Genomic DNA, 14,982 nt, shown 5'->3' with positions numbered 1-14,982 from the left:
CATCTAGTGGTTATAAAGTGGATTTGCAGAAATGTTTTTAAATGGGGCCTGGATGAGTCTTGTTATTGAACAGATGTGAAAGTTGTGTGAAGGTATGAGAATACTTTCACGTGTGCCCCGCCCAACAGTGAAAATCTACTGACTATAATTAGATCTGGTGTGTAAAGCAGTAGTATTTAAGCTGCCAGAGGTTTGTGTTTATTGTGTGCCTGTCTTGGCATGCAGTTCATAGCAACAAGTGAACAACTGAAAGTAAACAGAGTGAAGCTCCTTAACACAGCAGGCTTACTTTCCATGTCATCAAATGGGTGGTTGATATTCATGTTCACCTTTTTCTTTTTTGCCTTGCGAGTCGTAAAGAGTTTTGAGTTTGATTTTGTTGTTTGTATTTGTTTTCTGAGTGTTTGCAAGGAGCTTAATGGTTCCATTAAAATAATTTAATCACTACTACAATTATGTTAATTGTTTTACTTTAGTGAAGGTAAACATTTTCACCAAACAGAAAGAAAGGGTCTACACGTTGCAAGTTATGCAAACAGACTGTTTTATTAACAGACAATTTATTTATTGGGTTAAGATCTGAACCCTCATCTAAATCCTTCATTTGCTTATTTTTTTGTTTGTTTGATTAAAATGATGCTGTTTTAGCTGTTGTCTGTTTCACTCTTTTGCCACTGCGTAGTTCTGCCGCCGTGGTATTTTTGTCTCTGCTTCCAGTTGTTTGAAATAGTCTTCAAAAGTCTGCTGTCAGGAAATGTGGTATCTCTCTATTGTCTAGGAGTCAATTTAGTTTATTTTAATCAGTGGTCATACGCTGGCATTTCATAAAAGTAACGTGGCTCAAATAAGAGATCAAACTGAGTGCCAGATTTTAGAAGACTTTCTTGAAGCAGTGGTTAAAAAAAAAGCTTGTATCTTTCACGATTAATGTGAATTCAATGCAGTACAATGCTTCACATCATGCATTCCAGTACTCCATTGCATGGCGACCAGTGAGGGCACCAAAGATGAAAGAGTCAGGACATGGCAACATTTTCTTGCCTGGCCTAAATCTCGCTGAGAACCTCCCTAAAAGGGAGATTTACAGGGAAGAAAAACAGCCCACATCTCTGAACAGGGTGCCGGTCATTTCACCTCTTAATCATTTCACACCTTTGATCTTTCCGTGGGTCGTACAGGAACTTTGGAAGAATGAAAAGGCGCAGTCGACCGCTTGAAAATCTCGTACCAACCAGGAATCTGATTAAAAACCCGCCTGTGGGAAGTTTCAGAACTGCTTTGACAGCCGACAATTTAAAGTAAATTTCTGTGCTCTACTCATCGTCTAAGGAAATGTAGTTATAAGAATCCAACAAAGTATAGACATTAGATAATAGGTCATTATGGTTTGATCGGGGCCTAATCTATCATTTTTTACATTGACACAAAACAGGTTTTACAGCCAGATTAAATTACAATGGAGTGCATTAGAATATTTCCAGACTGACTTAAATAGCATAATGGATTAAGCATTTTAATGATGTCTTTGTCTCTGTGATTAATGAAAACATGTGAATACAATGAAGCAAATGAAACGGTAGCAGGTATGAAATGGTGGTACATAGGTATGAGGATGTAGTAGCATACTGGAAAAGAGATGAACTCACCCGGTGTCCTGTGTCTCCTAGGCCGTGGCTCCATGGAGAATCAAACTCTCCATGGATAAAAGGCTTATGACTGTTATTGAAAGGTTGGGTGGCTATATTGGGCAACATATAGTTATTAATCTCACTGTAGCAGATGAAAATAAATGACATAGGTATGGGTTTTAAAATCAATCTTCTCACTAATAGTTTCCCAAGGTTGTCCATGCATAATATAGCTAAAACACAATTTTTTACCATTACTCTCTGTTACTTTTCTTTTTTTTTTACCAATCAGGTGTGAGGTATAATAACATTTTGGAATGATAGAGAAAATAAGCATATCAATAATAAAATAATAATAATTATAAAATAAGTCCTGAAAACTACAATTGGACAAATAATTGTGCTTACGGTGTAAATTGTCTGCAGCGGGTTTGTTTACATGAGTTAAATACAAGTGGATGAAATGGGAGAACAGTTTGAAAAAAGCGTTAACTGACCCATGGGCCATAAGTACTTTTCCTATATTAGCAAAAGTATACTGACTGCATGAGAAAACGTAAAACGTAAAGAAGCTGAGAAGCTGTTTGCTCTCCCCCTCCGGTTTCTCTTTCAGACATTAAGCGGAGCTGTCCTTTCTTTTGTCATGCGGTGCACGGACTGCCCTGAGAACATTCTTCCTCTATCAGTTTTGTTTTTGCTGAAAAGCAGTCGGGAGAGCTGCCCTGTCTGTGCGTCGCAGCCGTTCAGGTGTCAGTCTCCGGAGGAGTGATCGGACTCCTCCCCATATGCGGTTGACTGAGTGCCTGCCGTGTGTGTCATCAGTCTGAGTCATGCTTGGATTAATGATGTGGCAGCTTGCTTGTCCTGTCCTGACGCTGGTTTTTTGGAAACCCCTGGGGTTGTTGCGGAGGAAGGTTTTCTTACGGAGCTCAATTACTTCCTCTTAAAAAGAGTGAAACTTCAAACAGACTTCTCTCTCTCAACCAGTATCATGTTCTATTTGAGTTATTTGACGTTTTCTGTTTGTTTTTAGTTGATTTTTTTTATTATAGAAATCTGTGATCAGTACAAAAAAAACGTACAAAAGTTGGTATGAAACGCTTATCAATTAGTATTGTAATTAACCTACTCTCCTCATTATATGTCTGTCTCATAAGTGTTTATGAGTCCTGCTCACCGGCAGCTGGTTATGCTTAAAAAAAAGGGAGGAAAGTCGGCGAGATAAGTCATTCTTCCACAGGAAGGTTGAGTCTGATCAGCCTGTATCTTCCACCTCAATGTTGACGGCGCCCAGAGTTTCTTCCTGTATTTTAGGGGAATACAGTAAGAGGTGCAGGGCTCTATAACGCTTGGAGAAGCCAAATTACATCCAGTGCTTAACCGTTGTTTACATAGCTGTGCTCTGTTGAGATGAAGAAAGTTTCCATTTCTAAAGCAGGCGCAAAATGTTTGCGACTCAGACCACAATTTATTTCTAATATTTAGGTTTTAGTTTGGGACGTAAACAACAAAAGTGAACGCAGGCTTCAAAAAAATAAACCATCGGTTTGAACTGAGTGGTTAAAAGGTTTTGAGTAAACGTCGAGTGACTAGAAACACATTTTCTCCTTTACTCATGAGTGTTCAGTTTATCATATCATCAGGTTTACAATGTTTAAATTTTATGCAAATGTTGCAGGGAATTTGCATCCAGCCCAACCATGCTAAGAGAAAATCTATAGTGATATGACGTGCATGTTTTGTAAGAATTTATTTTGCGTGTTTAATTCCTTAAGATAGGAAATTATGAGCCACTTTTGCCTATTTCTTGCAACCAAAAGCCTAAAATGTATCTCTTATGCTAAGAATGAAAATTAGCCCTCCTTAATTTGCCTATTTATGCTTTAATTAATAATTTTTACCCTTCTGTCATCAGCACATTTTGCTATGTGCTGCTATTTATCACTAATGTGCGTTCTGTCAACTGAGGTGTTATTGGTTTCAATAGCCTTTCCTGGATGAACAGGCGCTGTGGCCCCCTGAGATGACACCAGATGCCAGCTATTTCTCCACACAGACTGACATTTAAGGTGGACCTGGTTGTTAATACTTACCCATGTGGGTCTTGGACAGAATAATGCTAATAACATTTAGATTTTCAATACAAAATAGTATTTTTCAAAACCAATTAACAGTAAACAATTAACTGTTTGCAAATGTGCAAGTAGGTAAATGTTGAAAGATTGAGATATATATATGCCGTAATGGTTGTAGGATTTTATATTAAATTCTTCTTAAGGTATTTGCAAAGAATTACACATTTTAGAAAAAAATATTTTTTATTTGTTTATCTACGTTTATTTCCAGAAAACGGATCGAATGTTCCTAAGAGAAAGAGAAGCCTTTGTTGGGCCTTTTTTTAATTAAAATATTTATATTATGTATTTATAATTTGTTGTAGTGTTTGCAAACTTACATGGATTTACGAGAAACTTGGTACAGCCTCAGCCAGACTCTTTCTTACATATTTTCTAACAAAACAAATAAAAATGGCTTAAACTTATTACACCACATTACAATCCGAACCATTTATTATAAATCACTGCCAAAATTGTTTATCGCATGATGTTAGTTCCTATGAAACAACACGGTTTTGAAGTCGGTTTTGCACGGCAGACTATTTCTGAGCTTTTGAGGAGTGATTTCATGGAACATTTAAAAAAAGCTAATTGTTCTGAGTTGCTTTGAGTTGTTCGCCTCGTTATGCTTCTGTGTGTAGTACATTGATACAGGACTAATTAAAGGCTGTCAGCAGTGGCTGAGTTATGACTCCTCTCCAGCGATTCCACTCCACAATTCAAAGCTTCCTCCTAACTCTGCCCGGCCGCCTGAAGGGAACAGAGCTCATACACAGACGCCCGCACACACACACACACACACACATACACACACACACACAGCATGGGGAGGAAGTATAGTCTATGACGAGGAGAAGAATCTCTAAAGAGAGCTCAGAGAGAGAGAGAGTGGAGTGTGACCAAGTGTAAAACGGGATGAAAGAGTTTTGCGATGTGATGCGTGGACTGCTGCTGATATTGTCGTTGTGCCTACCAGGAGATCGAGCGCGTGGAGAAGATGAGCGGACACCTATTTGCTGCGGGTTTAGCACCACGGACAGTGTGGCCGATGGATGATCCGCTCAGAAACTTTACTTTAAAACGGGGTTTATAGGTAACAGCGGTGTGAATGTCACAGAGCATGCCTGAGCCACGTATTGCCGCGCTGAATGAGTTCTTTTAGTGCAAAGTATCCACTTTGTCATCGCTGCTGCCACTGTGCGTGATGGTGTGTGACGTTCGGCTGTTGTAATGTGGGACGGCTTAGGACTAGTTTGACATGGTTTTCTGTTTTGTTTTTGGGGTCCCATATGTGATGAGATGTGCGAAGTAGTGTGTGCGTGAGTGTGTGCTTGTGTTGGGGAAATGTACCGGCGTTCACCCTGCGCCCGAGGAAGAGTTCATTTTGACTTCAGTGAGGAGGTCATCCGGAAACTTCACGCCACCAATCACAGCCATCCTCACAGGTTAGGAACCGTGGTTCACACACACACATACACCACACAAAGTTTGTTATGAAATATGCTTTTTGATGTGTCCTTAGCTTAATTCTGCACCAGGCGTATACTACATTGTCAAGCCTCTGTGTCTTTCTCTGTGATTTGAAAAGTCTGTTACTTCCTTTTTCCATATCATCAAACAATGCACTTATATATTTTCCCAACATCACTGACCACACTCCACTGATGTAGTTAAATGCACCTTAATGCAGTTTTGGTGAGAAGATGAAAGCCGACATGTTTCTGCCCGCGGCAGCTTTTGCAAACAGTGTGTTCTGTTCATGCAGTTGGCGATGCAAATGACTCTGGAAGTGTTTCGAGGATCTGTTTATTATCATGGCTTTTTTTCCCCCTCTCAGCTGTGGTGTAAATATAGTCGTGTCTCTGTGGCCCACTGGTGACCAGATGACCTGAAGGATGTAAACGCACCAAAAAAGTAGAACAAATGATGGCTTTGAAGGGTCTGCCATGGCCTTAGCCGTTAGCAATCGCTTTATATTTGACATTGTTGCCATGATGTTTTTTTTTTTTGACTGCCTTCCTTAAATGTTCTACTTAACCCTGTCTGCCAGGATCGTCTTTAAGATGGACAAACCCTGTATTTGTGGTTGGTGCCAGCTCTGTGTTAAGAAAGACAATTTTTGAATACTATCTGCTAGCTTCTTTATGTATGCAAATACAACTTTATCTTACAGTGCCTTGCAATAAAAGCCAATGCACTAAAACCTTTTTTGCATTTTTTTATATCACAACCACAAAATGAAATATAGTTTTTAGGTCGGGGCTATTTATGAGTTATGAACATTTTTGCGAAGGCACTGTAAGGGCGCAACTTTGCAATATCCAGCAGAGGTATCCAACACTGAAACTCTTCAGTGATACCGGAGGACATATTTACCTACCAGTTGCAGTAACAAAACCACATTCAAGCACAAATCCAAATATAGCTGGTAATAGTTTCGATATTTCTGCACAGCAGTTCTCGGAGGGTTAGGTAATTAGTTTTATTAGACCAAAGGAATTGATGGGATGATGCTGTTATGGCCTCGATTTAATCTCAGAATCCGAAGAGTTGAATTTTAACCAGCAGGAAATGGTAAACAAACGTTTTTATTTACTTTATTTTTGTAGTGATGTGACAATAAAGCACAACTCTAAAGATTCAGTTTAGAAGCATTTTCAGTACTATGATGGTGACGTATACTGCCCACTTTATCATTGTATATTACTGTATATTAGCCTCTAAAGACCCCATCATTTTAGTCTGAACATAGGATTTATGATGATTAAAAATCATCCATTTCTCTTAAAACATATATTTTTAAGAGAGCACATGTTTGGGCCAAAATTCTTGGGAGGTTAGTTTTGGATGTTTATATGTGTGTGATTCCTGCTTTATTTCATTCATTGGCGATACATAAATGGAGTTAAGCGCACATTAGGGAGTTTTGAGAAAACCATGGGCTTATGATAAAAATTTCAACAAGCACACTTTACAGGTCCCTCCACCTTGGTCTCTGCTGTGCTACAGCCCTTACTTCTCAGCTCCTCCCCCACAGCGGAGCCCTCTGCGCTGCTCCAATATTTACCTGTCTTTGTTCTCTGACCAGGTGCCACTCCAGAAAATGGCAGTTTTCCTGTAAAGCAGGTTGTTTCTCCGCCATTTCTCCACACAGCTGCATCCCACCAGCAGTCTTGAGCTTGAATGACGGTAGCGCTGTGCAGTGGAGGGGGAGTGAGCAACGTGCACAAGAGTGATTGACCCTGCTAACAACCAATCAGAGCCAGGCATTCTTCCTGGCTCTGATTGGTTGTTTCTGATCGGGAGCGGTGCCAGAAGAGGTTGTTTTTTTTTCACAGATTATATGTCTAATATTTTGCTGTTAGGACATGGTGACATTTACTATGTAAACTATGTAAAAAAGAAAATACATTCATACAAAAGTTGCTTACTGCAGCTTTAAAGGAAAACATATCATTTAGAAGCCACCTTTAGGCCCTTTAAATACATTTTGTTGTGTACTTGGAGTTTCTTGGAGTGCAGAAACTTTTAATTTATTCTGTCCCGATGCTGCATAGATATATTGATTTTCCTGTTTGGATCATATTTTTCAAGCGGCTCAGTTTTCTCTACTCCCCATTACGTGTGCGGAACAATAACATCACAGTATTTGCGGTGGAACTGCCAAACAAGGTCATGGACTTGTCAATTTCACAGTTTCATAGTTCAAGCTCAAGGAAGCCCAAGCAACAAGTGGATAAGTGAAAATGTTCATTTGTTGGGTGTATGAACCTATACAATTTATCTCAGCATACTACAAAAATGGCTAAAAGGGATGGAGTGGATCTCTTTGCAACCTGTAGGGCAGCGTTGCCTCCATTATATTTAATGAAATCACACCAAAGCGAGTTGCTAACAGTCGAACCTCAGAACAGGGGAATAAGCTGTAGGGCAACAATAACGAGATATTCAGACCGAAGCATTACAGTACCACTTTATGGACCTCAACTGAAAGATTTAAAAGCATATGTCTTCTTTAAAGTATAATGCACTGATTGAATTCAACTGAATGCCATTAAATTTGACTGTAATCCTTCGCATTGAAAAAGCTTGGATAAAACGGAAATTAGTTCATTTTTGTAGTACTGACAAGAACTTATTTTAGGAAGTCGCACCAAATATAATACTGAATTTTTAAATACTATAATAAAGAAGACTGAATGTGGAATAGCTATAAGAACTTTTAAAGCCTTAGTATGTAATAAGCAAGCGTGTTAGGTCAGAAATGAGGAGAACTGATGCATGTTGACTCTATCAGGGCAGAAATAAACCAGGACAAAACTAGGCTGAGTCTCACCCCAAGAGGACTCTAGGTATTCCAGCTCTGATGGCTTCCAAGAAAAAAAGAAATTACCATATATAGACTCAACATAATTAAGTGTAAGTTGTAAAGATTATTTTGTCTGCAAGATGATTAAAAGAGTTTCAGTTTGAATAACACACCTAGACGGTCTTTTGCCATTTCTAAGAACTAGAAATCAACTCTTGATTTCCTTGTGCGTTACAGAAAATGCTATGTGTGCATCCATTTTTTAAAGCCATAACGCTTAATTTAGTATATTTTCATGGCTGTCTGAAGGTGTTGGGCTAAGGAGACGCCAAACATTCACCTCTGTTTGGGTTGGTTCCACCTCTGTGACAGAGGATTTCCTGTGGAAAGTACTGGCTTCTACTGCAGAAAAGAGAAGTGCACACATGCGATATTGTACTCTGCTGTGTGTCTTAAATATTAGAGGAGGTAGAGGAAAACCACATGAGATTTGTGAATACTTCAGGGGTACTCCCTTAGCTGACCGTTTGCAGTATGAACACATGCGGTTTTGTTAGTTTATGACATATTTGCTCGCATGCAGTTACCACATTACTCTAGGTAGGTCCCAGCTGTTTCTCACAAGTCCCAACAGGACAGATAATCTCCCACAGAGGTGGGTTCCAGTAAATATTTTTTTTAATGTGCTGTATTTACAATGAATAATCCCAAAGATTGTTTCCTTATGTATTAAAATGTTTTGTGGTTTAGAAATGTCTTGATTAATATCACATGCATGCTATCACTGCTAAACTGTTCATTCCAGTGAAGGACATTTGGAGGATTCCTCATTCTGGCTTTGAAAGTTTTTAGTTCTAACACAGAAAATCTAATTTCTATTAATGTGGAGATAAAAAGACAACTGCATGTGATGAGACTTTTGGTTTAATTTTTAAGTACAGGTTGTAATACCCCAACCAGCCTCAAATGTACAGTAAATTGGTTTGAAAATATTAGTTTGTCTAAAGATATATATTTCACTTATAACTCTGAGGGTTTTCTGTAACTACAAGCTTTTTAAAACATGAGATGTTTTCAGCTTGCTGACCCATTTCTCTTTCAAAGCGGGACTTTGAAAAGGGTTTTGTGCTTACTTGCCCATGGGTGGAGTATAGCTATGCATTAAATCGTTTTGTGGTTTTGCTTTTTTTTTTCTTTTCTTTTTTTTCTCACAGCAGCCGTTATTCACCGTTTGACACGTTGTTAAGGAGATAGATATACAAAAAAAACATAGTGAGGAGTCACAAAGCTGCTGTGGTTATGTGGTCTGGGATTCGGATTTTTGTGTGTGTTGTTATTGTGAACGACTGAAGCTGAAATTAGGTGCTGCTACAGATTAGTGACTTGGATGATGATGGTGATTATGCCAATTAAGATAATGACAAGTCAATAATTACAAGCGATGCTACCGATAGCAGAGAGGATCACAAGAATTGAGAGGATGCTGACTTTGGTGGGGGCCTCTGATGATGAGGATGGTTTTTGGAAGTAGGAGGTTAATGGTTACCAGGATGTTGCTGCTGAGCCTTTTCATAAAATGCTTGTTCTGTGTCAACAATCCGGAAGTGCTGCTTTAAATGGTGTAGACCTGATTTAAAGTCTGGGTAAATCATTTAAACTAGATATGAACTCACTTTGCTTTATTGGCATTTAAAGTGATGGCCATTTAGTAAAATAATATTGAAAAATCCTGTGCTTAGTGATGTTAATGTGTAACTTTTACCACCTACTGTTTCTCTGAGCTCACATGTAGCTTAGTTGTGATCTTCTAATATCTGCAGCTTCATCTTTTAAAGTATGTCCTTACAAAATGAAACCAAGCACTGGTTTCTTTATTTTTTCTTTCTGGTTTCTGGTTTCTTTATGGTTTCTTTATTCTTTATTTTTTGTTGCTCTGATGATTTTCTAAGAATTCTCAACCATTTCTACGCGGAAGGCAGAACATTTGGGTTTCAAATGCTTAAGCATTGTGCTTGGTTAGCTAGTTTGATGCTAATGCACCTTAGCAGGCTGATAAATAATAATATTTTGTGTGACACAAATAGTACTTGACTATGATGGGAATTCTATTCCTTCTTCAGAGAATGTTTGATTTGTCCGTTCACCATTTTATACTTGTGGTCGTCTCATACACCGACGTTTTCAGGTACCAACTTTGTCTCAGTAATCAACTCATTGCCTATTGACTCCATACATAATATTTAACAGCAGCAGGTCTCCTTTAGTTAGTCTCTAGAAATAATTATTGTTGGCTTAGTTTCACAGCCAACCAAAAGATCTGACCCTCTTCAGTTAGATGATGCATTTGACAAGTTGGGTCTTCTTCGACAGGCTGCTTGCAAAACCTTTCATTACAATTACAATGACCATTGTTCTCTAATTAGCCTGAGGCACAAAGAAAAACAAAAGTGGGTCTAGATACGAAGGAATACAAGTTTTTACGAAGACTAACGATGATTTCCAAGTTTTGTCGAAGTTGACCCTTCTGTGTGTGACTTTACAGTAACTATCAGCTGTTCTAAACTTTAGTAGATCCAAAAGTTTTAACCTTAGAAACAACAAAATAACAGCAAAAGAAATGTCCCCAGATTATTGGTTGACCATGCAAACATGCATCATAATTAAGTGAAAAAGGGTTGATAACAACACACACACACACACACACAGCATCAGCTATCAATACATTGTTTTTATCTGCATGCCAGTATTCAGCACACGTGTGGTGAAAGTTGTGCGTTTGTTTGTGATACAAAGAGGAAGGAGGAAAGCATGGTTTAGAATAAACTTGTACAGACGTAACTCTGCAGTTCACCGGCTGATTAACGTTTTTGGAGCAAAACCCGTTTCTTCTACCTGTTTCTCTGTCCCTGTCTGGTGTCATTGTTTTACTTTTAATAGTTTTATTGGTGCATGCGATGTAGAACTTTGTATAATTTCCTCTTTTTACTTCAAATGTTCTAATGTCACCCTGTGTTTAGAAGCTTTTATCACCAGACCTTTAGCCAGCATTGCTTCCTCATGTGACATGAGGGCTGAGTATTTAGACTGTAAATGATTGTGAAAGGGAGCGTTTGCTGGATGAGTTTGTACCTTAATGTGCATGTATAATAGACGGTGATTGCGTCAGTGGCCTCATTTCTATTATTAAATTGTGTATCTAGTTGAAGTCCAGTTTTATTCTATTTCTGTCTACAGAGGATGGAAGGTTGAAGGAGATACATGAGTTTATTTGTCCAAGTTGGCTGTTTGGACTGCCAGTGGGGGTGAATATAATTCCAGTAAACAATTAGTGTTTCATTTGCTAATAAAACAATTCCATATTTGGTGTGGTTTAGTAACAGCATCACGAAAACAACAAGAAGCGCCTAGTTTTTGGTCACTATACGAAGAAAATTAAACCAAGTTGTACTTTTCTATTTTTTGAATCTCCTAGAAGTACAACAACGAATGTGGGAACTAAAAGAGCTAAACGCTAGCTTTGGGTATGCTTATGATTCTGTCGGAAATTACAAATATAATAGATTATTTTAGGGAAGAATCAAACAAAAGAATCATTGCTCCATAACTTTTCTGAGTCAGCCCAAAGTCAGTCTATTTAGCCTAAACTAATTTATAAATAATTTATAATTAAGAAGCCTGCATCATGAAACAAAATTTGTGTGTTGGTGGCATGTTTATTTAGATTGTTTAATATCATATTTAATGTTAATGTTAACTGTAGAAATACAAGGAGGAGTAAAAAATTACATTTATACAACTTGTATACCTTTGCTTAATAAATTGGATTATTCTGTTAGGATGCCAGGTATTTTCGGTGCGCTACATTTTATACAAAAATATATGTCCAGTAACCTTAATTTTAGTAAATGCATATAGTGCCAATTCAACCATTTGGGAAATAGTAATCTGCAGTAGTCCAGGGGATTTCATTGAGCCGTTGACTTTAAGAAAATGCATACTCCACAGGAGGTATGAGGCAACAATGGACAGACTGTGTTGAGTTATTAAAATATTGAAGTATAAGCTTTTGGTTATTTAAACAACACTTAAAAGCTGTTTTTGGCCTCTAATATCCAACATGTATTCAAATATATCCAATGCGGCTCCAAAATGATTATTTTTTGCCCCTTATACCTTGATCCAACTCTATGACTTGATACTTACTAATTTTGTTACATGCTGAAATGCATTATTGACATACCCAATAACAGAGTTAGTTTAGATGCAGCAGCAAAATATACATAGCAAAAAAATCTTCATAGAACTTTAGTTGCCTGGAAGGCATGTAAAAAAAAGGTTAGCCTGGAGTTAGGCTGTAGGTTTAAGCTGCGAATGGTTTGCATCAGGTTTTATGGATAGATTGTTATGGCAATTTTCCCAATTTATTTGAAGGATATTTGTTGCAGATTTATGCCAGGAAAATAGATCTTTGGAAAAATAACAAGCAGCTACAACCTTTGCTCTCCCTGGGTTAGCTCAGTCAACTCATCAATTTTTCTTGGATATTTTTTTTAGAGCTCTTGATTTTAGTAGTTTGTGGGTTAAAAAACAGGAGACTCCATGTTCCTACGTCCTCTGCAGTGTCATCAGTTGTCGGTGACTACAAGCTCTGCTGGGTAATCTATTTGCTTGTTATTATTAGCACCATCAGTAGCCTGAAGAAATAACATTAAAAGCACACAAACACTAAAAGAACAGGAGGTGTTTCCATGGCTCCTCTGTTTGTACAACCCCAAAGGGTTTCCTTCCCAGGAAACTGAACATCATTGGTTAAATGTTAAAAGGCAAGTCGAATATTTAGAACAGTCCTTTGTTTCAGGCATCTCTCTTGTAAAAAGCATCAGAATGATTTCTATTTCTTCTTGATGGACTGTGGTGTAGCTGTAATGTTTGTTTTGGTGGTTTTAACATGTCGAAAAGTTGAGGAATTGTCCTACTGTCCCCGGGGAAGTGGGTGAAACTAGTGTATGTTTGTTAAAAGGACATCTTTTGAAGTCTTGTTTAAATGCCCATGTTTCAGACTATGCCATAAGGCTTTCAAGTTCTAAACACTGTTCTACAATCTTGTGGAGTTAAAAAAACGAATATCAGCTTAGTTTTGACATGACTCTACAAGAAGTAATTTAATGAAGGTTGGATTACAGTTGAGCGGGGTTATCGTTTTCTCTGTTACGTCTTCCCAAAGGCTATAACTTAGATCCTATTGTTTACGTTTCCTGCCTTTGACCTTGTGGTTGTCACTGAACCCTGCTGGGAATGTTGCATTTTTCCAGGAGGAACTGTCTTCAACTGGGGGGAAAAAATGCCACGATAACACTCTTCTAAAGAACTTAGTGGGAACTGTTGTTAAGAGTTATCCTTAAACACTGGTAAGCAGAGCAGAGCCAAGGAAAGAGAATGTTTGAATAATATTTGCAACATAACTTGAAGAACCACTCAAACTGAGCGTTGTTTGAAAGTGCTTTGTGTAAATATGCTGCTGTTTGCACACAGATCACTTTGTCAACTTTAAAATAGCACTGTGGGTATTGACAGCTCACTTACTACAAAAAACGTAATTTGTAATTACTCAGGAGGCAGTTACTGGTATCATGGCATATTAGGGCCTTTTAAAGTATTGATTTCAGTGCAGCAAAAATAATCTGATATGATTCCTAAGCTCTCAATTCAATTCAATTCAATTTTATTTATATAGCGCCAAATCATGAAACATGTCATCTCAAGGCACTTTACAAAGTCAAGTTCAATCATTTTATACAGATTGGGTCAGATTATACAGATTGGTCAAAAATGTCCTATATAAGGAAACCAGTTGATTGCATCTAAGTCCCGACAAGCAGCATTCACTCCTGGGGAAGCGTAGAGCCACAGGGAGAGTCGTCTGCATTGTACATGGCTTTGCTGCAATCCCTCATACTGAGCAAGCATGAAGCGACAGTGGGAAGAAAAACCACCCATTAACGGGAAGGAAAAACCTCCGGCAGAACCAGGCTCAGTATGAACGGTCATCTGCCTCGACCGACTGGGGTTACAGAAGACAGAACAGAGACACAACAAGAGAAACAAAAAAGCACAGAAGCACACATTGATCTAGTAATCTGTTCTACATTAGATGGTAGTAGCGGGTGAGCCGTCTTCTCTGGATGATGTCACAGTTAACAGAACGCCAGACCAGGTGTACCTACTATGAAGAGAAAAGAGAGAGAAAAGAAAGTTAAAGCAGAAATGACAACACATAATGCATAATTGAAGAACAGTAGAACTCAATAGAGTGAGAAAATTAGATCCTGATATACTCCAGTAGCCTAAGCCTATAGCAGTAAAACTATAAAGGTAACTGAGAGTAACATGAGCCACTAGTTATAATTTTTGTCAAAAAGAAAAGTTTTAAGCCTAGTCTTAAAAGTAGACAGGGTGTCTGCCTCATGGACCAAAACTGGGAGTTGGTTCCACAGGAGAGGAGCCTGATAGCTAAAGGATCTGCCTCCCAACAAACTCTAAAGTCTGTTCTGACGACATCCCAGTTTATTGGACCAAGATGTACTAAAGTATTACCCTCCCTCCACCTGTTTTTTTTATATATATCTATATATATCTATATATATATATATATATATATCTATCTATCTATCTATCTATCTATCTATCTATCTATCTATATATATATATATATATATATATATATATATATATATATATATATATATATATATATATATAGATAGATAGATAGATAGATAGATAGATAGATAGATAGATAGATAGATATAGATATATAGATAGATGATAAGACATCATCTAGCCTTCAAGCTTTCATATTGATCAAACCTTGGTTAAGGGTGTAAAAGTAAAAGGATAGTAGCGCACCTGTAGTTACTCATTTTTTGAA

The 14,982-nt window shown here is 37.9% G+C and overlaps 1 protein-coding gene across 3 annotated transcripts in view; it reads left to right on the top strand.

Annotated features, from left to right (window-relative positions):
• pde4ba (phosphodiesterase 4B, cAMP-specific a) overlaps nucleotides 1-14,982 on the top strand; it is a 220,438-nt gene that overhangs the window by 122,245 nt on the left and 83,211 nt on the right. The window contains exon 1 of one of the 3 annotated variants that reach the window (XM_036140927.1): nucleotides 4,636-5,190. The exons of the other annotated variants lie outside the window; for them this stretch is intronic. Within the exon in view, the coding sequence (XP_035996820.1) occupies nucleotides 5,090-5,190 (101 nt within the window). The 5' untranslated portion in view covers nucleotides 4,636-5,089. Of the gene's footprint in view, nucleotides 1-4,635; nucleotides 5,191-14,982 lie in introns of those variants that run through there. 3 annotated transcript variants of the gene reach the window in all.

The sequence above is a fragment of the Fundulus heteroclitus genome, chromosome 9 (assembly GCF_011125445.2).
Source record: "Fundulus heteroclitus isolate FHET01 chromosome 9, MU-UCD_Fhet_4.1, whole genome shotgun sequence".
Lineage (NCBI taxonomy): Eukaryota > Metazoa > Chordata > Actinopteri > Cyprinodontiformes > Fundulidae > Fundulus > Fundulus heteroclitus.
This window is presented reverse-complemented; position numbering and strand designations above follow the sequence as displayed.